The sequence below is a fragment of the Aotus nancymaae genome, unplaced genomic scaffold, assembly GCF_030222135.1.
Source record: "Aotus nancymaae isolate 86718 unplaced genomic scaffold, 86718_ANA_hifiasm-v0.15.2.pri h1tg000002l, whole genome shotgun sequence".
Classification (NCBI taxonomy): domain Eukaryota; kingdom Metazoa; phylum Chordata; class Mammalia; order Primates; family Aotidae; genus Aotus; species Aotus nancymaae.
Window position 1 is genome coordinate 28,304,800 of NW_026988413.1, and position 26,614 is coordinate 28,331,413.

At 44.7% G+C, this 26,614-nt stretch overlaps 1 protein-coding gene across 1 annotated transcript; it reads right to left on the minus strand.

The window, feature by feature from the left end:
- Positions 1 to 10,975: 10,975 nt before the first annotated feature.
- Positions 10,976 to 21,854, minus strand: GARIN1A (golgi associated RAB2 interactor 1A). Its single transcript, XM_012473962.2, has 5 exons — positions 21,702 to 21,854; positions 18,050 to 18,234; positions 16,395 to 16,644; positions 14,331 to 14,449; positions 10,976 to 11,171 (listed from the first exon to the last, which is right to left on the minus strand). Exons 1-5 carry the CDS (start codon positions 21,852 to 21,854, stop codon positions 10,976 to 10,978), a joined length of 903 nt encoding a protein of 300 aa, XP_012329385.2.
- Between the last annotated feature and the right edge of the window lie 4,760 nt (positions 21,855 to 26,614).

Below are 26,614 nucleotides of genomic sequence, written 5' to 3' on the forward strand. Positions count from 1 at the left end.
GCCGGGTGAAGAAATTGAGGTCTTGGCCAGGAGCGGTGGCTCACGCCTGTAATCCCAGCATTTTGGGAGACCAAGGCAGGCGGATCACGAGGTCAAGAGATCGAGACCATCCTGGCCAACATGGTGAAACCCTGTCTCTACTAAAAATACAAAAATTAGCTGGGCGTGGTGGCTCACGTCTGTAATCCCAGCTACTCTGGAGACTGAGGCAGGAGAATCTCTTGAACCCAGGAGGTGGAGGTTGCAGTGAGCTGAGATCGCCCACTGCATTCCAGCCTGGTGATAGAGCGAGACTGTGTCGAAAGAAAGAAAGGGAAAGAAGAAAGAACGAAAGAAAGAAATTGAGGTTTTGAGGCTGGCTGGGATTCCCACGACCAGAGGTAATGATTCCAGCAGTTTCTGGTTACTTGGCGCCCGTTTTCTTGGTTTGATCTGGGGAGACCTGTAGGGAGAATTCTGGACCCAGAGGAGTGGCCCTGCAGGAGCGGCCTGCCTTTTCCTGCTGGCTTTGCTCTTTTCTCCAAGCCCCAGCTAAAATCAGGGTTGTGAAGGAATCTGAACCCACTTACTAAATAGATTTTACTGTCCTAGGAGCAACTTTGTAATGTTTTTCCAAACTGTGAACAACTTTTGGTTAAGCACCAAAAGAACCCCTCAAAGTAGCATCTTCCTTTGATTTTCATGATGATTACATTCCTGGACAATTCTGAGTATATTAAAATTGGGTGAGTGGGTGGGGGAAGTTAAGGTCTAGACTCAAGTAGTTGTAAACAGGTTCTTCACATAAGGAGATCATTATTTATTCTCTGCAGGGCTTCTAGCATCATGGGCCTCAACTGCTAGAAGGCCGTTAGAGCCCTCCAGCCATGGTGACTCCCCAAACACCCTATCATTTAAGAAACTCCAAACACCTCCTATGGTGGGGTTCTGCCCACTGAGACTCATTGACTCAGAATCCTTTCTCTTTTTTCTTTTTTTGAGACAGGGCCTTGTTCTATTGCCCAGGAGGCTGAACACCTGGCCTTGAGTGAGCCACCTGCCTCAGCCTCCCAGAGTGCTAGGATTATAGACGTGAGCCACCACACCGGGCCCGACTTAGAATGTTAGACCTGAAAAAAGTTAATAATCTTGTTACACGTCTCAGTCTAGACAAAAAACGGTGTTGACAGAGAGACTAGAGAACTAGAGAAAGTTGATAATTTACATTAGGATTCACTCTTGATGTTGTACATTCTATGGGTTTGGACAAAGGTATAATGATATGTATTATATCATCACAATATCAATATCATGCGGAGTATTTTCACTGCCCTAAAAATTATCTGTTCCTCCCTCATCAACCCCTTACTGTCTCCCTAGTTTTGTCCTTTCCAGAATGTCATGCAGTTGGAATCATACAATATGTAGCCTTTTCACATTGGCTTCTTTCACTTAGTAATATGCATTTAAGGTTTCTCCATGTGTTTTTGTGTCTTGATAGCACTGAATGATATTGTATTGTATGAACATATCACGTGTTATCTATTCATTCACCTATGGAAGGGCATCTTGATTTCTTCCAAGTTTTGGCAATTGTGAATAAAGTTTCTGTAAACATTCAAAAAATAAAATTAAAAACTAAAAAAAGATTCAGGGAGACTTCTTTACTAGACAACTTAGAATCTTTATAAACAAGACTGAGGCTATATTAATAATGCTATCTCCTGAGGTGACCTGCAGCGGAGGGCATCTGAAGGCTGGAGAAGGGTACACAGGGGGCGTATGGATCAGGCATAATGCCTGACTAGTCACTGGAAATAATGCCAGATCATACCCTAAGAATAAGCTCAGCATTTATTAAAACTTTTCAGATTGAGCTGAAAGGTAAAACAACTCAAAAACTAAGGTAAAGATTGCTTTACAGGTCTGCTAGAGTACCATACTAATAATTTAAAGGTTTCTTGTTTCTACAACTTCATTTTCTAAAAGGCCAGGTGTAATGTGTGTTTTTTTCTGTTCAGTTTATAAGATGATTGGCTTTCCATCTGAAACCTCTGTGTTGAAACAAACTGATAGATTGGTATTCAATTTACTACCCATCTACGAGAATTTAACTGTTCTCTTATCTGGTCAAGATTGAGGCCGTGTATCTAGTTGGCAATATCTGTTTTAGGAGTATTCCTAAATGCAAATATTTAGCTGAGTATTATTTGTTAAGATAATCTGGTGAACAGCAATGTTTAGGAACTATCTATAATAGCCTGGGTCAAGATGAAGAGGCACAGTATGGTTTGCTCTCTAAACAAACTTAAAAATCCCTGATATCTTTCCTCCTTTCATGGTTATAGTCTGCTCATCCTCAACTTAAGGGAACCACAGAGAAAAACCTTTCTGACAGGAAAGGAGTAAAGCAGAAAAATCACTTTCATCAATCCAAATTAGTAACTGACATTTAGCATGGAGTCAATTCCGAAACTCTCAACCTCTTCCAGCATGCAGACAATTGTTATTCACAATTGCCAACCACTTGAGGCCAGGCGTTCAAGACCAGCTTGGCCAACATTGTGAAACCCTGTCTCTATAAAAAATCCACAAAAATTAGCCAGGCATGGTGTCCCACACCTGTAATCACAGCTACTGGTATGGCTGAGGCATAAGAATCACTTGAACCTGGGAGGAGAAGGCTGCAGTGAGCTGAGATCACACCACTTCACTCCAGCCTGGGCAATAGAGCATGACTCTGTCTCAAAGAAAAAAATAAAAATAAAATTTAAAAATGTTCAGGAGGACTTGGCAGTGGTATAATCTATACTTCTTCTTTTGGTGACCATAAAGATGCTGTATTCAGACCTCCAGCTGTGGGGAAACCCCATTCCAGGGACATGCAGATTCCTCTAATGTACACTGGGTTTGAGGGTTCCTTGTCAGTCTGCTGAAACTTTCTTGGAACTGTGCTGCAGCCTGAGACTCTCCTACCCAGTCCTCCTTGATTTCCCACTGGCCAAATCCAACCAAAGCTGCAAAGTATGGGCCTCCCTTGACACAGTCCATAGAGGTTCCCAGCCTCTGGGGCAGACAGCAGGATGGAGGAGGGTGGAGAGTGGCTTGGCCTGGCCTGGGGTGGGATGGGGGCAGAAGCATAGAGAAGATACCCAGCATATTACCAAGGACTTGGTTTGGGCCAGGCATGGTGGCTCACGCCTGTAATCCCAGCATTTTGGGAGGCCGAGGTGGGCAGATCACAATGTCAGGAGATAGAGACCATCCTGGCCAACATGGTGAAACCCTGTCTCTACTAAAAAATAGAAAAATTAGCTGGGCGTGGTGGTGCATGCCTGTAGTCCCACCTGCTTGGGAGTCTGAGGCAGGAGAATCTCTTGAACCCAGGAGTTGGAGGTTGCAGTGAGTTGAGATCGTGCCACTGCACTCTAGCCTGGTAACAGAGCAAGACTCTGTCTCAAAAAAAAAAAAAAAAAGACTTGGCTAGGCCTGTGTTGGAAATAGATGCTCAGTGCTGCAAAGAAAAGTTAGCAGTGAGACAAAGGATTTTTCAGCAACACAATTCTTATTTCCTGGACTGCAGGAAGGGTATCCTTGCTAGCCATTGTCACTTAAGAGTACAATGAACAAAGGAAAACACAAATTTATCCCTTACACATTGGTGGTCATCCTTACTGCTATGTCTGATCTCCACTGGCTGGGGCCAGACCTCACAATCCAAACTAAAACTCGATTGGCTAACAACTTAAAACTTTTCTAAACAGGTGAAAGCAATGGAGAGCTGGGATGTGCCTGTGAACACGTCCAGCACAGACATCTTGGTTAAAGTACAAGGACATAGAATGTACTATGTGCCTGTAAGCATGGCATGCCTAACAGCTACATAGGACAGGGCTTAACAAAGTTATTAGCACACTTATTCTTTAACAAGAAAGGGAACTTTTCTACTTCGCACAGCCTGCAAGGAACATACATCTTTTTCTTTGAAGTTTAGACATAGTGAATAGAGTGACTTAACCCCTTGTTGACTGGGTTCTCATTGTTTGCAGCTAAACATGAGGCTGATACAGACCTTAAAGCAAGAAGCCCACTTGCTGTGAAGATAATGTGAGTACACAAAGACCAAGGGATCTGGGAAGAAAGGAGTCCAGGAAAGATATGAGCAAAGCCAATTTCAGTCTCTAGTGAAGAAGGCTGGAAGTTCAGCCTTCAGAACTCCATGCATGGTATTCACAGTTGAGTGACTATATTTATGCCTAAATTAACTGCCTTGCGAAATATATTTAGTTTCCATTTCAGTTTGTGAGGTTAGTCATTCTCAACAAATCCTTTTCCTGTGCTTATAACCTCTCAAAGTATTGTTATATATAGATGCATGGACCGGGTGGACTGAATTCTTATGCTCAGAGAGGAAAAATGCTTGTGATCAGTACCCCTTATAGAATTGCCCTATTCAAGTTTATTTACATTATCATGGGTTATATGTTACATGTGCACTAAAGCCCATGTGCTGATTATTATTATTATTATTTTTGAAACGGAGTCTCGCTCTGTCACCCAGACGAGAATGCAGTGGCGCAATCTCAGCTCACTGCAACCTCCACCTCCTGGGTCCAAGCAATTCTCCCTGCCTCAGCCTCCTGAGTAGCTGGGATTACCGGTGCCCGCCACCATGCCTGGCTAATTTTTGTATTTTTTAGTAGAGATGGGGTTTCACCATGTTGGCCAGGCTGATCTTGAACTCCTGATTTCAGGTGATCTGCCCACCTTGGCCTCCCAAGGTGCTGGGATTACAGGCGTGAGCCATCGTGCCTGCCCCACATGCTGGTTTCTCATCCTTATTCAGTCAACTTACTTAATCTTAGAAATATGTTACAGAAACTAGCCCTCCTCTTTACTTTTAAAAAGTATTTGCAACCTCAAAAAATTAGCCAAGTGTGGTGGCACATGCCTGTATTCCCAGCTACGCAGGAAGCTGAGGTGGGAGGATCGCTTGAGCCTGGAAGTTTGAGACTACAGTGAGCCATGGTCGCGCCGCTGCACTCCAGCCTGGCCAATAGAGTGAGACCTGTCTCAAAAAAAAAAAAAAAGGTATGTACAATCTCAAACGTCTTCTAAGAAGGTAGCTCTTCTTGATGGTGAGTCTCTTGATTGCTGAGCACCTTGGTGAGCTTGTGTATCTAGTTTACGTATAGAAGCTGGAAGAGCTGAATTCTCTGCATGGTAGAGGAAGAAGAATTGGAAGCTGGGAGGGACTCTGGGAGGAAGGGATAGGAAGCCAGATGGGCTGGGAGGTAGGAGGAGGAGGTGTCAAGATGAGGGAGGCCCTTTTAGGTGACCTCTTAATCTTTAATAGAGTCCACCAGACTCACAAAATTCTCGGTATAGATTTCTTTAGAAGTCAACAAAGGACTGAGTTCTGTGGTCAGAATGGTTGGGTATAAAACAGTGATGCATGCATTGATGCTGGAGGCAGAAATCAGCGGAGGGAATGAGAAATATATATCTGCCTTTTCAAAGGGGAAAGAGGCCTGAGCTATGTCTGGATTACAAATATTTTAAGAAATGCACTTACCTGGTTTCCTGGAAACAAGGGATTCAGTTAGGGCCATGCAGAGGGCTGTTTAATCAGGTACACAGATTTAAGAAGGCTGGAAGAACATGTTGAGTTCTAGAAAATTTTTCAGGGAAAAGATTAAATATTTTATCTTATTATTTTTTTAAGAGATAGGGTCTTGCCCAGGTCTTGCTGTGTTGCCCAGGCTGGAGTGCCCTGGTGTGATCGTAGCTCACTGCAGCTTTGAAGTCCTGGGCTCAAGTGATCCTCCTACCTCTGCCTTCTGAGTAGCGGGGACTATAGGCATGATTCACCATGTCCAGCAAATATTTTCTTTAAAAGCATGCTTAAAAAAAAAAGAAAAGAAAAAAATGCTTACAGTGATAAGATTTAGTTGTCTGGTGTTTAAAATGAGAGAGAGCCTGGGCACGGTGGCTCACGCCTGTAATCCCAAGACTTTGGAAGGCTGAGGTAGGTGAATCATCTGAGGTCAGGTGTTTGAAACTAGCCTGACCAACATGGAGAAACTTCGTCTCTACTAAAAATACAAAATTAGCCAGGCACAGTGGTGCATGCCTGTGATCCCAGCTACTTGAGAGGCTGAGGCAGGAGAATGGCTTGAACCTGGGAGGCAGAGGTTGTGGTGAGCCGAGATCATGCCATTGCACTTCAGCCTGGGCAGCAAGAGTGAAACTCTGTCTCAAAAACAAAGAGAGAGAGAGAGAGAGAGAGAAAGTGAAAGATATTTGGAAAAACGTGAACAGATAATATCAAGGAATATGGGAAGCAGGTCCAGCTGTCCAGGGAAGGCCTCTGGAGTCAGTCAGGGCAATGTCAGGGGATCGTGCTGGGATCAGAGAAGGGTTCAAATCTCTGCAGTAATTGAGTCAATTGAACCAGTCCTGCTACAAGACCATGAAGGGCAACGGGGGTGTGTGGGGCAGGGCAGGGTTGGGGGATATGTGGAGTTCTTGCTTTCTTTTTGTTTTTGAGACATTCTCGCTTTGTCGCCCAGGCTGGGGTGCAGTGGCACAATCTCGGCTCACTGCAACCTCTGCCTCTGAGGTGTAAGCCATTCTCCTGCCTCAGCCTCCCGGGTAGCTGGGATTACAGGTGCACACTGTCATGCCCAGCTAATTTTTTGTATTTTAGTAGAGACGGGTTTCGCCATGTTGGCCAGGCTGGTCTTGAACTGCTGACCTCAGCCTCCCAAAGTGCTGGGATTACAGGCTGAGCCACCATGCCAGGCTGGAGTTCTTGCTTTTATGCTACAAAGTTTCCAACACAAGCTAAGAATTCTACAGTGCAGCACCAAATCACTTTCCACTGTCTCCCAAGGCACAGTCATTTAATAATCAGTAATCCAAGTACTAAGAACACTAAGAAAAATTTCTGGGAAATAGGGACCACGCCCTCTCCCCGCCTTGGCTCTGTGCATGGCCTGCCGTTGAGTAATCTAAGAACCTACAACTGGCTGACACTCTTGGGGAGAGCGCCCTCACGGAATCTCCAGCGTCAGTTTTCCCATCTGTAAAAGACAGGCAGCTGTGGAGACTGGGAGACCAGCAAGTCTTCCAGACCGAAGTCGTTGCACTCCTCGTTGTACCACAGCATGTGCCATGAACTTGGATGAGCAACAAAGTCCTCCATGCGGCACAGGACAAAGAAAGGTGGAGTCGGTAACCACATCAGGGGCCCATGCACACATGGCATTGCTCCATGAAAGCCCTGAAGCCTGAGGAGCACGGTGGGCAGGAGGCAGTGGGTATCCAGGCACAAGGCCTGGATAAAGCCCTGACAATGTCGCAGAGTTTGAGCAAGCTGTGTGTGGGCACCAGGCCCAGAGAGTACAGCTTGTCCAACAGTGCTTGGGCCGCTCTGGCATGGGAGGCTTGGCTGGTTGCAGAGCGTGTCAGCCTCCCTCCGCAGCCAGGGAGGCAGCCTGTGCAGGTCCGTGACCTCCCAGTGCAGGAAGTCCACCTGCTCCAGCAGCTTCCGCTCACGGAACTTAAGCTTAGGTACCATGATGGCTGCAGACAGAGTGGCAGGACCCCAAAACACCGCATTCTTCTTGCATCCAGATATGGCCCTCGAACGGAGTGAGAGGAGGGATGGATGTCACAGACATTCCTTTCCTTCCTTGTCCAAGGCAGTGTACCTAATTTGGAGACTTTAGAAAGGTTATAAAAGCAACTTAGAATACACCAACTGTGAATATTTATTTGCATGTCATGGATACATGGTGTGTTTCTGGCTGCTATTGCAATTATTAACACCAGAAACAGTGTTTCGTTTGGATATAATTTAAAAATTCAGTGATAGTTTACTGAAAGGAAATTATCTAATTTTCTATTAGAATGCCCAATGGGGAAATAAATTGACTTGTTCTAAATCAGGCAGGAATCAGAGACAGAGCAAAATCCAGAACCGCCTTCTCTTAGGCTATGTAGTTTGTGGTAGTTCTGGTGGTTTCCACTCAGGTTACAGCTTCTGTAAATGGCCTCAGCCTTAATAACTCTAAATGCTCATTTCAGATTATGAAGCTGTACCACTCTCAGTGATTGGAACCACTTTTGAAGCCATGATGTTGGATTTCTTGAGATGGGCCCCCTGTGTTTCGATGACCTGTGTTTCTGGGAGGTCATTCATGAATCCCCTAGAACCGCGCGTTTCTATGCATTCATGCTCCCAGCTTCTCTGCTTCCCTGCCTGCTGCCTCATCAGCATCCGTACAGCCCAAATTAACCCTCCGCTTATTATTTTTCTCAAGACTTACAGAGGCATTTGTGAAGCTTTCGTCTCATTTCCATCACAGTTTTAAGAGCGTCCATTTGGGTGTTATTCCTTGAGGGTGTTTTCTCTTTTCTCTGAATTCCATCTCAGAAACTTTAAGAAGCATTTTTACATTGTCTTGAGGATTGTTTTTGCACAAGTCATGTTCTGGCGGAGTTTACTTGACTCTGGATAACAATGTTTTGTTTCTTTTCTCTTTTAAATGGTGTGTATGTTGCTCATTAGAAGTTTTACTGATCCTTTGTGTGGTGTTAATTTCATCTTTGAAGATGAAATTAACACCCAAAGATGAGCCCAGTCAGCAAGAGCTGTTGTTTCTTCCCTTGTTTTGTGGGAGAAACGATGTGGAGCAGCCAGAGCTGGCTATGGCAGAAATGGATTTATTTAACAAGAAACAGACACTTTAACTGGGTGAGTCTAGGAGGACGGACCCAGGCACTGGCAGATACACAATGAATAGACACATATGGTTGGCATGTTTCCCTACACAGCATCCACATCTCTGGGCACAGAAGCACATCAATTAGACTTCATGGTTCTACACATAGAAAGCGTGCAGCCAACCCAAGCCAAAGGGAATTTATTGGAAGACTGTTGGGGAGCTCTCCACACCAACTGATGATTAAGGGAACCAGGCACGGAGAAACGGAGAATAGGCCAGAACCAAAAAGCAGGAAGCTGGAGGGAAGCCCAGCAACTGTCTCACAGCTGGAACTGCCTCGCCAGGATGGTGTCCCCACTGCCACGCCTGCATGGAGATGACTGACGTTCCTGCTCACGTTACACAATTCAGGAAGGGGGCATCCAGTTAGCTGAGTCCATACAAGGGATCTGAAGGGTGATGGGAGGGAGTGGTTACTGGATCCAGGAGAGTCTAGTAGAGGAAGCCACCACCAGAGGAGCAGTTTTCTTACCGGAAAGGGGTCCTGATCCAGATTCCAAGAGAGGGTTCTTGGACCTCGTCCAAGAAGAATTCAGGGAGAGTGCATAAAGTGAAAGCAAGTTTATTAGAGAATAGCAGCCTTTTCGCATGCTAATACATTATAATTATCACATATGAGCAGTGGGGAGACCAGAGGTCACTTTTATCACCATCTTAGTTTTGGTGGGTCTTGGCTGGCTTCTTTACTGCATCCTGTTTCATCCGCTGGGTCTTTGTGACCTGTATCTTGTGCCAACTTCCTATCTCATCCTTTGATTAAGAAATCCTAGCCTCCTGGGAATGGAGTCCAGTAGCTATCAGCTTTATTTTACCCAGCTCCCAATCAAGATGGAGTTGCTCTGGTTCAAATGCCTCTGACAGTTTCCCTCTGTTAACAGCCTACCTTATGTGACCACAAGGGAGGGAATAGTAGTCCCGACCTCATTCTCCTCATCCTCTCGGATCTCCTGCCTGGGCCTTCCACTGGCCAAATCCACCTCGAAACCAGAGGCAATGAGCCCTTAGATGTAGATCAGCTTGGAGAACATGCAGGAACCATGGGAATTCTGGGGCACAGAACTTCCAGCCATGGAAGAGAAGGATTTAATCTTCACTGTTTTTTCCTTCTCCCTTTCCCCCACCCCACAAATTGCCCTTCAACCATCCTCTACTTTGACTCAATCTGTATTCAATGTATACAGTATTATGAATAGTCAAAGATATAGTACATACTTAAATTATATTTCTTTTTTTGGTACAACTTCTTCCTGTTGGAGTAAATAGTTATATTCTTTTTTGTTTGCTTGGTTTAATAGTCCTGTTCCTAACACACCCCTAAACTTTGCCATATGTATGACTCTCTTAGTGCATTCAAACACATCAGGTATTCCATCAATTTGATCTTTGTGGAGATGCATTTAGCAGAGTCCTGTCTCTTGCTCTAGTAAGAGCTGACTGCTTCCTGGGGCTGCCGTTCTGTCATTCTGGCTCTCTCTTCATCTTTCTTTTTTTTTCTGCGACAGAGTTTCGCTCTTGTTACCCAGGCTGGAGTGCAATGGCGCGATCTTGGCTCACCGCAACCTCCGCCTCCTGGGTTCAGGCAATTCTCCTGTCTCAGCCTCCCGAGTAGCTGGGATTACAGGCACGCGCCACCATGGCCGAGGCAGGAGGATCACAAGGTCAGGATATTGAGACCATCTTGACCAACATGGTGAAACCCCGTCTCTACTAAAAATACAAAAATTAGCTGAGTGTGGTGCTTCATGCCTGTAATCCTAGCTACTCGGGAGGCTGAGGCATAAGAATTGCTTGAATCCAGGAGGCGGAGGTTGCAGTGAGCCGAAATCTCACCACTGCACTCCAGCCTGGCGACAGAGTGAGATTCCATCATAAATAAATAAATAAATAAATAATACCCAGTCTCAGGTACTTCTTTATAAAAATGCAAGAATGGACTGATACACAGACAGTAGTTTTTCCCACCTATTTTTCCAAAAACGGTGCTTCTGTTCTCAGTTAGTCCTTTCCCAAACTGGAGCCTCCCAATAGCACAACCTACAACAATTAGAGACTCACTTGCAGGTTTATTGGCGGAAGTACAGAAGCACCTTGTTGGAAACACCATCTTACCTCTCCCATGGTCCCCTGACCCACAGTGGGAAAGGAGTGTTATAAGAGGTGGTAGCAAGTACACACGTGCCAGGAAGAGCATGTTTTGTCTGGTGTCAGGGTCCCCAGAAGTGCTCTCCTAGGGAACTTGCTGCAGGAACTTGTAGAAAGTGCTCACGAGGGTCCTCTTGTTCCCAGAGGCTGTGGCTCAAAGCAGCTCTCATGGGTATATTCAAATTGATTGGAGATGCCACTGGCGAGGGTATCTTGTAGCTTCTGCAGTTGCCTGTTTCAATGGCAGTGTCATTGTTCCTGTTGGAGGCCAGGGAATTTTGGGGTTATTGAAAGCAACAGAAGAAAAATAAAACATTGTTAAAATTTAACTTAAAAATCACTTTTGGTTGGACACAGTGGCTCACGCCTGTAATCCCAGCACTTTGGGAGGCCAAGGTGGGTGGATCACTTGAGGTCAGGAGTTCGAGCCCAGCCTGGCCAACATGGTGAAACGCTGTCTCTACTAAAAATACAAAAATTAGCTGGGCACGGTAGCACACACCTGTAATCCCAGCTATTTGGGAGGCTCAGGCAAGAGAATCGCTTGAACCCAGGAGGCAGAGCTTGCAGTGAGCCAAGATGGTGCCACTGCACTCCAGCCTGGGTGGCAGAGCAAGACTCCATTTCAAAACAAAACAAAACAAAAAAAAACCACCCACTTTCTAATTATGCCTTTTTCCAGCGCCAGTGCCTTGAACATATGTGGAAATGTGGAAATGCGGGGCAGTAAAAATATGTGTATATGGAATGATGTTAAAGGCAACCTGAGGAGAGAAAGCCACAGAGGAGAGGAGGAGGGAGCCCGGAGCTAAGGCCTGCCCTGCTGGAGGAACAAACAACTCTTCGAACCTTAAGCATTGCTGCAATGTGTTGTGAATCTAACGTATTATGACTCAAAGACAAAATCCAGGGGACCAAAAATTTACGATCAGGGAAATGTGAGTGAGCTGGGCTGCCTAAGGGACTGCCAGCCTTGGTAACCAAGGGCTTGGGCTGTCACATGGGGAGAGTCCTTTGTAAAGAGCTGCTGGCTCCTTCTCCTCAAGCTGAAAGAGAGGGCCTTCCTGGGACAACCCAGGGAGCTTGAGCTATGGCTCCTGGGCTCTGGGAGAATATTTGCTTCTGAGTCTAGGAAGCAAGGTCTTCCTCTCCAGTGCCTGGTCAAAATATGAGGGGATGTTTCCTGAGGACCAGATGTGGACTGTGCCAGAGAAAGAGAGAGAAAGTACATACAAGCCTGGAGCCACTGTAAGCCCTACCCAAGAGGACTCTTTAAAGGGGTGATGGGATAGCTAGTGCTTGGGACGGCATGGACCCTGCAGGGCCACAGCTGGCCAGGGGAGGGGGCAGGTAGTTGCTGGGCGGCCAGATGAAAGGGAAGTGTTGCAGTTGAGGGGTCAAAAAGAGATTTCAAAGAACCCAACAAAGCTCCTGGCCAGCTGTGATGGCTCATGACTGTAATTCCAGCACTTTAGGAGGCAAGGTGGGAGAATCACTTGAGCTCAGGAGTTTGAGACCAGCCTAGGCAACATAGCAAGACCTTGTCTCTACTAAAAATAAAAAAAAACAATAGCCAGGCGTGATGGTGTGTGCCTGGAGTCCCAGCTACTTGGGAGGCCAAGGCAGGAGGATTGCTTGAGCCTAGAAAATTGAGGTTGTAGTGAGCTAAGATCATGGCACTATACTCCAGCCTGGGCAACACAGTGAGATACCGTTGAAAGGAAAGGAAACGAGAGGGGAGGGGAGGAAAAAAGAGAAAGAAAGAAGGAAGGAAGGAAGGAAAGAAAGAGAGAGAGAGAGAAGGAAGGAAGGAAGGAGGGAAGGAAGGAAAGACGCTCCTAAGAGGAAAAAAGTTAACTTTAAACAGGAAACAGAAAAAGAAAAGTGACAACCCAGTTCCCCTCTAGGAAAGGTCACCTTGATAGGGAGCTAAGGAGAAGGTGTGATAAGTTCAGAGTTTTGATAATTTTTAGACATTAGATATTTTAATTTCAGAATTGAGGCTGCTTTTGCAATTTAAATGGGACAAAGGACATTTTATATTCTCAGAGAAAGCCCATATGCTTGTGGCCTGCCCAGAAAGCCAGCTTTTATCCAGGGGCAAGAGGAAAACTTCTCCCACTGAAAAAGCTTTGAAGGGCAGACAAAATAAATTTGCATTCTGATGATACCCTACAAGTTGCACTTGTTCAGCATATTGGTTGCACTATCTTGCTTTGAGTTTCTAACACTTGTTACAGAAAGAATCTAATATAATTATTAGTTAGTAAATTAATGAAATTTTGGAGCTACCAGTTGTTTCCCTTATTCTGTCCATTTTGCAGAAGAGGTAGGTGAGGGCTGGTGCAGTGGCTCATGCCTGTATTCCCAGCACTTTGGGAGGGCTAGGTGGGTAAATCACCTGAGGTCAGGAATGCGAGACCAGCCCGTCCAACATGGTGAAATACATGAGACTCTACTAAAAATACAAAAAAAATGGCCAGGCATGGTGGCTCATGCCTGTAATCCCAGCATTTTGGGAGGCCAACGCTGGTGATCACAAGGTCAGGAGTTCGAGTCCAGCCTGGCTAACATGGTGAAACAATATCTCTACTAAAAATACAAAAATTAGCCAGGCACAGTGGCAGGCACATGTAATCCCAGCTACTCAGGAGACTGAGGCAGGAGAATTGCTTGAATTCGGGAGGCAGAGGTTGCAGTGAGCTGAGATGGTGCCACTGCACTCTAGCCTGAGCGACAGAGCAAGACTCCTTCTCAAAAACGAACAAACAAAAAGTACAAAAAGTTACGTGGGTACGGTGGCGGGCATCTGTAATCCCAGCTACTTGGGAGGCTGAGGTGGGACAATCGCTTGAACCCAGAAGGCGGAGGTTGCAGTGAGCCGAGAGATCAGGCCATTGCACTCCAGCCTAGGCCACAAGAGTGAAACTCTGTCTCCAAAAATAATAATAATAGTGATAATAAAATAAAATAAAAGAAGAAGAGGCAGATGAGGCCGAGAAAACTAGGGTGTTACCCCAGGGACCCTTGCGAGCTTGGATTGGAAATAGTCAATAGCTAACTCCACCATGAGTCTGCTTTGTTAGCTTACACTTCTTTGCATTAATTTTCTCATCCCTCACTCCTTTTATTGAACACCTGTCATTAGAAAACACTGGGGATTGCCTTGGGAGTGAATATTGAGATCAAAGAGCCAAAGTCCTTGTTTTCAAAGACAGGCTTACAATAAATGTAAGCCTGTATTCTAGATGGTCATGCACATGGCTTTTTTTTTTTTTTTTTTTTTTTGACAGAAAAAGCCATGTGCATAACTATCTAGAATACAAAGGAACTGAGCTAGGTTGGTAGAGGGTGTCATTGACCCCATGACTTCACACTGGAGGAAGGGATCTGGAGCTGACCCCACGAAGCACCCACCTGTCTGCTGTGAGCTGGGGCTTTCCTGAGAGCCATGAGAAACTGCCACTGGTTTGCTCAGCCGCCAGCAGCATGAGAGTCTCGCTGGGCTGAGGGGTTGACAGGAGGCTGTTTTCAGGCTGGATGGAGAAATTTAGAGTCAGGTGTCTGCTGAGAGTGTTCTTGGCCTCCTCGGGGCAGAACTTTGTAATATCACAAACCCCTATCGCAGCTGAGTTTCACAGCCTAGCCCTGGGAATCTGTTCCTTCAGCATTAAGCCCCCAGAATCACCAGACATAAAAATGGGACCCCTGGCAGGGTCACACACGCTCCCTGGTCAACTACAGTGGCTGCTCTGTCCAGAGTGCAGATCTGAATATTCAGAGGCAGAGCTGTCAGGCTGTATAACTGCTGACCCTCAAAGTCAATGACAACATACGTGAAGCACACAACTTGAGTAAGAGAAGAAAAGCATTTAGATTCTGAAATCTGAAGGTTTTGGACAGTCTCATCTATTGGCCTTCCTTCCTGTGCTTCTACACCAAGCAGGACCTGGAAAGGCCTTATGCGTGTCCAAGACATACCCCAAATAAACCAAAGAAGAAGGGCAAATACTTGAGGAAATATCTGCAAAAGCTTGTAATTAAAGGGTCAAAAATTCTGATGTATCAAAAGTTTTATTTTACAAATCAATTTAGAGAAACACAAGATTGCCAATAGAAAAATGGCCAAAGAATACAACAGACAATGCCATAAATACATATATACATATATGGCATTGTATATATACATGTATATACATATATGGCATTGTATATATACATATATATACATATGTGGCATTGATATATATAATATATATAAACAATCTTGTGTTATATATATATAGCTATAAATACATAACAATGTAACAATTGTTACATATGTATATATACATAACAATGCTGAAACTCATTGAAAATCAAAGAGATGCCCCCTTTTTTTTTACCTATTATACTAGGAAATTTATTAAAACATTTACTGCTCAATTGTAACAGAATACACAGTGACACAGGTACTAATTTTTTTTTTTTTTTGAGACAGAGTTTCACTCTTTCGCCCAGGCTGGAGTGCAGTGGTGCGATTTTGGCTCACTGCAACCTTCGCTTCCCCAGTTTAAGCGATTCTCCTGCCTCAGCCTCCCCAGTATCATTATGGGGGCCCACAACCACACCCGACTAATTTTTGTATGTTTAGTAGAGACAGGGTTTCACCATGTTCACCAGGCTGGTCTTGAAATCCTGATCTCAGGTGATCCACCTGCCTCGGCCTCCCGAAGTGCTGGGATTACAGGCATGAGCCACTGCGCCTGGCCCACAGACACTCGTATTGGTGAGAGTATAATTTGGTATGATCTGTATGGAAATAATCTCATAATATGTGTTAAGAGCCTTGAAAGTGTTCATGCTCTTTGAATTCTACTTCTAAAAACCAATCTGAGAATATTACCAGAAATGTAGATGATACACATAAATATTTGTTTTAGCATTATTTACAATAATAAACAAAGGCCAGGCACAGTGGTTCATGCCTGTAATTTCAGCACTGTGGGAGGCCAAGGCGGGTGGATCACTTGAGGTCAGGAGTTTGAGACCAGCCTGGCCAACATGGTGAAACCCTGTCTCTACTAAAAATACAAAAATTAGCTGGGCGTAGTGGCATGTGCCTGTAATCCCAGCTACTCTGGAGGCTGAGGCAGGAGAATCACTTGAACTTGGGAGGTGGAAGTTCCAGTTATCTGAGATCACACCATTAATCTCCCGCCTGGGTGACAAGCAAGGCTCTATCTCAAAAAAAAAGAAAGAAAGAGAGAAAGAGAGAAAAAGAGAGAAAGAAAGAAAGATTGATTTCTAAATGTCTAACATTAGAAACTGATTAAATTTTAATTCATTCATATTACTGAATAGAAATTATCAAAATGATATTTACAAAGGCTTTTAAAAGACATGGAAACGTGTCTATACACACATAAACACACACACGCACGCACTTACATATATATATATACTTATTTCTCGACAGGTCCCGGAGTGAGGCCCACTTACTGTTGTTTCCATGGAGCTGGTGGGCATCTTGGGCACCAGGCAGTGAGTGAATTCGATTCTCGGATCTTTGGTGGTGATGGACAGGCCTTTCTGCAGAATTTCCACCAAGCGGATCCAGAATTGAAACACAGTCTCTGGGTGTTTTTCGTGGAGCCTCAGGTAGTAGATTTTTTCGGTCACTGTCCTAACCCTCAGGATGCGTTGGAGCCGGTCATAGATTCGTAGCTCCACATACTTCAAGGGGAGAAGCCTGGGCATAATCAGGACATTCCCATGGGGGAGCCCGTGGCTTCAATTGACCATGTGGGTGCCCACCTAGAGGTGGCTCAGCATCACTGGCCTCCTACCTCTCTGCTTGGGGAATGCTGAAGGGAAAAAGCTCGTGTAATGAAAGTGCAGGTGATTGCTAAGACTGACTCCTCTCCAATTGCCAGGACTTTAGTAGGAATACAGGTGTGTGCCAGTATACCCAGCTAATTTTTTTTGGAAGTTTTTGGTAGAAACAGGATCTCCCTATGTTGCCCAGGTTGGTTTTGAACTCCTGGCTTCAAGTGATCCTCCCACCTTGGCCTCCCAAAGAGCTAGAATTACAGATGTGAGCCACTGTGTCTTGCCAAGATAAGTATAATTAATTCCACTTTACAGATTTCAAGGCTGAGACTTAGAGAGGCTAAGTGATTCGCCCAAGTTTAGATCTTATTAAGTATGACCTGGAACTAAGATTTCCTGACTCAATTTCTAGGACTCTTTCTCCCTATATCCTGATTTACTGTGTTGAAAGGGCAAGGAAAAGGCTGGATGTCTCCTGTAGATCTAGTATTTTTTTTTTAATCTCAGCACTTCATGGTTGTGTTTGACTTTCATATCCCCACCTTTTCCTTGGAAATCCCCTCTATATTGACAAAAAGAAACATTTTTAAACGTCTAATATTAGGGGACTGGTCAAGTAAATTTTAATTCATTTATATAACTGAATAGAAATTATCAAAATGATATTTAAAAAGATTTTAAAAGACATGGAAATGTGTTTACACACACACACACACACATACACACACTCTCTCTCTCTTACACAAAAGGAAGCCAAGATTCTCAAAAACTAGGCTCTAGACAAAGACTGCATACTGCCCTATCCCTGCACAAAGCACAGTGCTTGGTATATACAGACACTAAATAAATACTAGCTAGGCTGGGCGTGGTGGCACACACTTGTAATCCCAGCAGTTTGGGAGGCCGAGAGGTGGATGGATCACCTGAGGTCAGGAGTTCAAGACCAGCCTGACTAACGTGGAGAAACCTTGTCTCTAATAAAAATACAAAATTAGCTGGTTGTGGTGGCACATACCTATAATTCCAGCTACTCAGGAGGCTGAGGCAGGAGAGTCACTTGAACTCGGGTGGCGGAGGTTGCAGTGAGCCAAAATTGCACCACCGCACTCCAGCCTGGGCAACAAGAGTGAAACTCTGTCTCTAAATACATACATACATACATATGTACATACATACATACTTGCTAAACAAATGAATGAATGAGCTCTACAGAGTTTATGTACTAAAGAACACTGTCCTTTCTTTTGATCTAAAATCCAGCTACAAAGCAATGCATGTCCCAGTCAATCATTCCATCCCTTCCAGCCCCTCCCTCAAGCCTTTACCTGCTGAGGGTGACGACTGGGGCATCACCAGGTGTGTTCCAGGTAGAAAACGGACCCTGGGGCCAGGTAACATTGGCCATCAGGAGGACATTGGGGAGTGGCAGGGAGGGCACTGAGGAGGTCACCCCAAGGATCACCGTGGTAGACCTTTCATAGACATCTTTCCAGTTCCCGGGCTTAGTGACCTAGAAATCAGCCCGAGGTATGTGGGTCAGAAAGAAGCAGAAAACAAGATGTGGAAAGATACAGATGCTGGAAAGGGGCACTTCATCTGGGGGCAGGTGTACGGCACACGGGGCTGGGTCCTGACCTGCTATTGATCCTTTTCGTTGGTTTCCCCAAATAGACTTCGAGGTCCTTGGCCTCAGGAGCCCTGTGTTATCCTTCTCTGTGTCCTCTGTTTTATCTAACTGTAAAACGATGCGCTAGCAAGAAAAAGCTGAGTGGCATTGAAGTTTTCATTCCCCCACTCTTGGGTAGGAGAAGCCGGCCCTGGTTTCCAGTGGCCTAGAAGGGAGATTGTGTGAACAAAGTCCAGAAGGGGAGGAAAGTGAGGAAAGAGCTGTTGAGTGGGGAAGACCCAGAGAGCTTGAGTTGAGGGAGGTCTGGAGCACTAATCCCAGGATGAGGAAGGGGCCATCTTGTTGCTGGGTCTTGAGTGGAATGAGGACCTATTCTCTGAAAGCACCAGGAGGCTGTCGCAGGACAGAAAGACTGGATGCGTGGCCTGGCACTGGGCACAATGTCTCAGCTAAGACACCCCCCACCTCACTGTGCATGTCTGGCAGAAAAGCACCAGAGGTATGGCCACTAAGGAGCCACAGGGACCTGGGTAAGGAATGTATGAGGAGGGACCCCTATGTTCCCAAGGCCAGAGGGCCTTCTCCCAATGCTCTACACCTTTGTTAGAAAATAGAGAATGGGGCCAGGTGCTGTGGCTCATGCCTGTAATCTCAGCACTTTGGGAGGTTGAGGCAGGCGGATCACCTGAGGTCAGGAGTTCGAGACCAGCCTGACCAACATGGAGAAATCCTGTCTCTATTAAAAATACAGTTAGCCAGGTGTGGAGGTGCATGCCTATAATACAAGCTATGGGGAGGCTGAGGCAGGAGAATTGCTTGAACTCAGGAGGCAAGCTTGCAATGTGCTGAGATCACACTGCTGTACTCCAGCCTGGGCAGCAAGAGTGACACTCCATCTCAAAAAAAAAAAAAAATAAGAAAATAGAGAATGGGGTCTCACTATGTTGCCCAGACTGGTGTCAAATTCCTGTTTGATCCTCTCCTCTCAGTCTCCCAAAGTACTGGGATAACAGACACAAGCCACTATGCCCAGCTAATGTTCTAGACTTTGTAAAACCATCGACACCATTGCACAGTCCTTGGTGGAAGTGGGGACAAGGGAAAGCCCAGGGGATGGCTGAAATGTAATTTCCCACCAGCCTGACCAGATGGTGTTCCAAGAAAAGTGATTTTTGATTTTGAAAAAAAAAAAAAAATGTGACACTTCTTGGAGCCCATGTTGAGGAATGAAATTCATGTCCTCTGCAAAACACAGAGGATTGTACACATTGAGAGTAAGTGCCCAATAAATGTTTGTGGGTGACGCTGCTTTGGGATGATGATAGTGATGGTGATGTGGAGGAGACGGGAGAGAGGAAGCAGTGTAACTGTACCGTGACAATGATAACTATAACTAATATGTGGATTGCATCACTTCAAGTAAACTTTGAGCTGTGTGTGGTTGTTTATGCCTATAATCCCAGCACTTTGGGAATCCAAAGCAGGAGGATCACTTGAAGCCAGGAGTTCAAGACCAGCCTGGGCAACATAGTGAGACCCTGTCTCTATCAAAACATTTCTTTAAAAAATCTAACTTTGAACTTTACTGTGGGAGTCAGCCTCTCCCCAGCAGGATCTGAGTTTGCTGCTACCTTGGTCACTTAGTGTCCATTCAGATAATCTAAACAGTTTTAATATCAGGCCAAAGAAAACACATTAAGAGGCCAGGTGCTGTAGCTCATGCCTGTAATCCCAGCATTTTGGGAGGCTGAGGAGGGCAGATCTCCTGAGGTCAGGAGTTCAAGGCCAGACTGACCAACAAGGTGAAACCCCATCCCCATCTCTACTAAAAATACAAAAATTAGCCAGGTGTGGTGGCAGGCACCTATAGACCAGCTACTCAGGAGGCTGAGACAGGAGAATTGCTTGAACCTGGGAGGCAGAGGTTGCAGTGAGCTGAGATTGCGTCACTGCACTCCAGCCTGGGTGATGGAGCAAGACTCTATCTCAAAAAAAAAAAACAAAAAACAAAAAAAAAAAAACAGAAAACACATTAAGAGAACATATTTGCAGCCAAATCATTACACCCAAATAGAAATAACTAGAAATTAGATCCTGAGACTGGATTTCCCATGTTACTGCTCTGTCTCCACCAAGGGTATGTTAGGAATGAGCTCACCCCAGATTTGCCAGCTGATCACCCAACTACACATCTCCTGGGGGCAGCACAGGAGCAGCAGGAGCCATAAACACAGCTCTCCAAAATCTGGGGACTCCATCAGGGAGTAGCTCACTGCTCTGTAAAGAGTCTCTAAATGAAGCCCAAGACCCAACTCCAACTGTTCCCACCTTCTCTCCTATAACCTCTGGCCACTTTCCCCCTCCATTTGAATGGGTCTGTGTCTTGCAGACCTTCCTGCATTCCAGTCTCCCTGCCTTTCCTCAGGTACTCTGAAGCCCCTCTGTCTGGGATATACTCCCCGCTGCTCTTCCACTTACCTAAATTTCAGCAGTTTCTTAAAGAATGGCTTACAACCCTTCTGGAAAGCCTTCCTTAACTGCCAAAGTCCAGAAAGAATGCCTTTAACTCTCTCTGCAGCCATGCCTGGGGCATCGGCTGGCCCAAATTCTCTGACATACAGCTTGCTTAGACAGTTACCAAGTAACAGGTAAACCAAACTCATAGGCTTCCTGGCCAGGGACACTCTCTGATCTTTCTCTGCACCTCCAGCTCTGCATGCAGTAGATGTTTAGTGTGTGCTTACCGGCTTATTAACTGGTTATGCTCTCCTGTGCAGAAGCACAGGTTCCGGCTAGACCGCTAGAGGGAGGCAGGCAGCACCTGTGTAAGACTTGATACTTACGAAAACGATCACCCTCCACTCCCTGTGGCTCCATCCCAGGCTCACTTCCATTAGTCATGTCACCACCACCCTTTTAGGGAATGGTAGGATCTGGGCAAGGCCTATTTACCCAGTGTCTTTGCTTTCAAATAAGGCTGTTTCTAAACCATCCCAGAGTGAGGAGGTTGGATTTCAGAGCAGAGTTTCTAACAGCAACCTTCATTCCCTGTAACCATCTAGTTTGGACAAGTGGCCCAGAAAGGGCCTGTGAATCCTGCCTGGAGACTGAGCTCTGATCTCTCCTTTTGTAAGGTATAAATCGATTTCCTTAAAGCAGATGACCTGCAGGAATCCTCAATATACCACATAATGGAGGTGAACATGGGACCCAGACACTTGATTTTCTCTAGCTTTGGTGGCTTCTTTGTCCTCCCCAGGGCTTTTAAAGGCCACAGCATTTCATAACCATCCCCTAGGAACAAGTTTTGGAAAGAGAAAGACAGCTGGCCCTGAGCGCCACGAGGGTACCTGGATAAAGTTGCTTTCAAACACCACTGAGTTGGAGAACAAGTTGAATTCTGGAGAATGAATTAGTTGACAAAGAAGGCCATTTTCCACCCCAAGTTCCACTCCAGGGCCTGGTTCTCTGACCTCAGGTGGGAAGCCCCTGATTTTACTCATTGATTCTTGGGAAGAATGGGCTGGGGAACATTTCTGGGGCTCCACGTAGACCCAGCCCAACGGCAAGATGTTGATGTGCTCTGCCCCCACCTCCCCAGCTCTTTCTCCCCTCCTTACTTACGGGCTGTCCACCAGGGCCGGGAGGGCCTGTCAGCTCACAATGGCAGGAATGACATCAAGGAATGTGATGGTGACAACAGAAAAGGAAAAAAAAAAGAAGAGGGGAGGAAGGACAGAGGATGTGCCAGGCTCTTTTCTCCCTCTTTCCACCAACTACAAACTGGCAGTAATGCAGCCTATCCCACTTTTTAAACATTCAGTCATACCCCAAATGGGGAATATGACCCTCCCAAAGTTATGCCAAGACAGCAGTGAGCTGGCCAGATGCAAGGAAGTCTCTGGGGAACACAGAGGCTTTCATTCTCTTGCCTCCCAGTGAAGCCTCTCACAAAACTTCCGTGTGACTTGTTCACCTGCTCAGAGAAGTCTAAGGGTAGGAGAAAGGGAGTTCCTCTTCCCTACCCTACTTATTTATTTGGAAACTATGGGCAAAGGAGAAGGCAGTGGCACAGTTGCGTGCTGGAGCCAGACCAAAAGAGGTCATAAGAGCTGGTTGCTGCATTTTCAGGAATGTTACAAGCCAGTTGTTAAACACAGCAATTATTAAAACTTTTCTTTTTTTTTTTTTTTTTTTTTGAGATGGAGTTTCGCTCCTGTTGCCCAGGCTGCAGTGCATTGGTGTGATCTTGGCTCACCGCAACCTCCGCCTCCCAGGTTGAAGCAATTCTCCTGCCTCAGCCTTCTGAGTAGCTGGGATTACAGGCATGAACCACCACGCCCAGCTAATTTTTTTTTTTTTTTTTGTATTTTTAGTAGAGACAGAGTTTCTCCATGTTGGTCAGGCTGGCCTCGAACTCCTGACCTCAGGTGATCCACCAGCCTCGCCTCCCAAAGTGCTGATATCACAGGCATGAGCAACCGGGCAAGGCCACTTAAGATATGTTTTAAAGGATAGTCTTTCCATGGCCCTAGAGAGACATTTTTAAAAGCCCTTTGTAATTTTAAGCCATTGATGTTTTGAGATTATTACCTCAACTTAACCTAGCTAATCCTGATTGGTAACAAGAATAAATTCTTAGAAGTAGAATTGTTGGGAAACCGAGGCAGGTGGATCATGAGGTCAGGAGATTGAGACCATCGTGGCCAACATGGTGAAACCCCATCTCTACTAAAAATACAAAAAGTAGCTGGGCATGGTGGCACATGCCTGTAATCCCAGCTACTTGGTAGACTGAGGCAGGAGAATTGCTTGAACCAGGGATGGGGAGGTTGCAGTGAGCCAAGATCACACCACTGCATTCCAGCCTGGTGACAGAGCAAGACTCTGTCTCAAAAAAAAGAAGTAGAATTTGTGTGAAAGGATGTGTATGAGCCAGGTGTGGTGGCTCACGCCTGTAATCCCAGCACTTTGGGAGGCTGAGGCAAGATCACTTGAGTTCAGGAGTTTGAGACCAGCCTGGGCAATATGTTGAAACTCCATCCCTATAAACAATAGAAAAAAATTAGCCAGGCATAGTGGTGCACGCCTGTGGTCCCAGATTCTCAGGAGGCAGAGGTGGGAGGATCACTTGATCCTAGGAGGCAGAGGTTGCAGTGAGCCGAGATCATGCCACTGCACTCCAGCCTGGGTAACAGAGTGAGACCCTGTCTCAAAACAAATAAATAATTTGAAAAAAAAAATAGTGTATATGCTGATGGATACCACTGTAATGTGCTTCATAACAAGTATACCAATTTACATTTCTACCAACAATGTTTGAGAGTTTGTACTTCTCATAGATCTACCATCCCAGTATGTCATCAAGCTTTTGAACTTATCAGGCTGACAGTATCTCAATGTAATTTTAATTGGGTATCTTTTCATTTCCTTCATTGGTTTTTATTCTATGGATTTTTAATTCACAACATTTGCCAATTTTTCTTTTCTTTTTTTTTTTTTTTTGAGACGGAGTTTCGCTCTTGTTACCCAGGCTGGAGTGCAATGGCGCGATCTCGGCTCACCGCAACCTCCGCCTCCTGGGTTCAGGCAATTCTCCTGCCTCAGCCTCCTGAGTAGCTGGGATTACAGGCACGCGCCACCATGCCCAGCTAATTTTTTGTATTTTTAGTAGAGACGGGGTTTCACCATGTTGACCGGGATGGTCTCGATCTCTTGACCTCGTGATCCACCCGCCTCGGCCTCCCAAAGTGCTGGGATTACAGGCTTGAGCCACCGTGCCCGGCCCATTTGCCAATTTTTCTATTAGGCTACTGGTCTTTTTCTTATCTATTTTATAGGCAATCTTTTCATATTGGAAAGATTGAGTTGTGATTTTTTTTTCCTAGTTTTAAATTTGTCTTTGAATATGTTTATTGTAGTTTTATAATATTTTCATTTATGGCTTTGGGATTTTGTATGATATTTTGACAAAGTTTCCCCATTCTAAGATTATACAATAATTTCCCCATGGTTTCCTGAACTACTTTTATGGTTATTATCTTTCTATTTAAGTCTTTAATCCATCTAGGTTTTTTCCTGGTGTATGAGGTAAAGTCTAGAACCAATGTGTTTGCCTGTATTTCCCCAAATGGCTATCAATTGTCCAGTGTCACTTATAGTATAGTATGTTACATCTTTCACTACTGATTTGAGATTCATTCATTTAACAATTATTTATCAAGTATCTGCTATATATGGTGAGCACTATCCTAGATGCTTGGAATAGATCATGAATGAAATAAAAAGCCTACATTTAAGCAAGGGGATTCCAACAATTAAAAAAATGATACAGTGTGTGAGGAGGTGGTAAGGGCTATAGAAAGACAAGAACAGGATAAGGGGGAGCAGGAATGTTGGGGATGGATGTGGTGGAAGGTTGTGCTATTAAATAGGGGGGTCAGTTTAAGCCTCATTGAGATTCATGAGGACAATGCCACCTTTCTCAGAATCAAAAGTCTAAACTACAATGGGCCAATTTCAGAATTTATTTTACATTGCCTTGAACTGTCTATTCACATGCTGGCACTATACTATTTTAAATATTGAGGATTTATTGTATTTGTAAACCTTATCAGGTTAGTTTGAAGGAGTTAATGTTTTCTTTTTTCTTTTCTTTCCACAGGTGTTGATATCATGAAGGAGACAATTTTTCAGGGATGAAATTTGAATTTTTTTTCTTTCGTGGCATGGTGGCTCACACCTGTAATCCCAGCAGTTTGGGAGGCCAAGGTGGGTAGATCACCTGAGGTAAAAAGTTCAAAACCAGCCTGGCCAACATGGTGAAACCCTGTCTCTACTAAAAATGCAAAAATTAGCTGGGCATGGTGGTGCAGGCCTGTAGTTCCAGCTACTCTTGGGAGGCTGAGGCAGGAGAATCGCTTGAATCTGGGAGGTAGAGGTTGCAGTAAGCTGAGATGGTGCCACGGCACTGCAGGCTGGGTGACAGAGCGAGACTCCATCTCAAAAAAAAAAAAAAAAAAAAAAAAAAAGAACTATGGAGTTAAACCAATGAATTTTTTTTCTTTTAAATAGTAAGGCATTGCTTATTTGGCAGGTTTTAAAAATTGTTTGCAGCAATACAAGTAATTGCTTACAACTGGTTTCTGTTTCTGACTGGATAAAACTCACAGTAGCAAAAAGACTTTCACAATCACAGCTCCTGAAAAGTTGGTCATAAAATAAATTACTAATTTTAAATTCATAAAAGAAGTACCTGACTATAATTGCCAAACATGAAGAAATCACCAGTACTAATGTACTGATGTCCTTGTACAACTGACCTGTATCAGAGTGCCTCATTTTCAAAATTAGGACCCTCTCATATTTCTACAATTTCCAAATACATTATCAATATTTCATTGTTTTTGAAATCAGAAGAATTTTTAACATGACTTTAAAAGTATTAAGGATATTTATATCTTCAAATATTTAAAAATTATTATTCTTAAAAACAAACAAAATATTTAAGGTAAAAAGAAAACGGATAACATTAATATCTATATCTAATCACTGGGATTATAAATTCACAGTGCAGACCAGGTCCAGAGGCTCATGCTTGTAATCCCAGCACTTTGGGAGGCTGAGGTGGGTAAATCACTCGAGGTCAGAAGTTCAAGACCAGCCTGGCCAACATGGTGAAACTCTGTTTCTACTAAAACTACAAAAATTAGCCACATGTGGTGGTGCACACTTGTAGTCCCAGCTACCCGGGAGACTAACGCATGAGAATTTCTTGAACCTGAGAGGCAGAGTGCATTAGTCTGTTTTCATGCTGCTGATAAAGACATACCCAAGACTGGGCAATTTACAAAGGAAAGAAATTTAGTTGGACTTACAGTTCCAGGTGGCTGGGGAAGCCTGACAATCATGGCAGAGGGCGAGGAGGAAAAAGTCATGTCTTACATGGATGGCAGCAGGCAAAGAAAGAGAGCCTGTGCAGAGAAACTCCTCTCTTTAAAATGATCAGATCTCATAACACTTAATTATCACGAGAACAGTACAGAAAAGACTTGCCCCCATCATTCAATGACCGCCCACCAGGTCCCTCCCACAACATGTGAGAATTCAAGATGAGATGTGGGTGTGGACACAGCCAAACCGTATCATTCCACCCCGGCCCCTCCCAAATCTCATGTCCTCACATTTCAAAACCAATCATGCCTTCCCAACAGTCCCCCAAAGTCTTAACTCATTTCAGCATTAACTCAAAAGTCCACAGTCC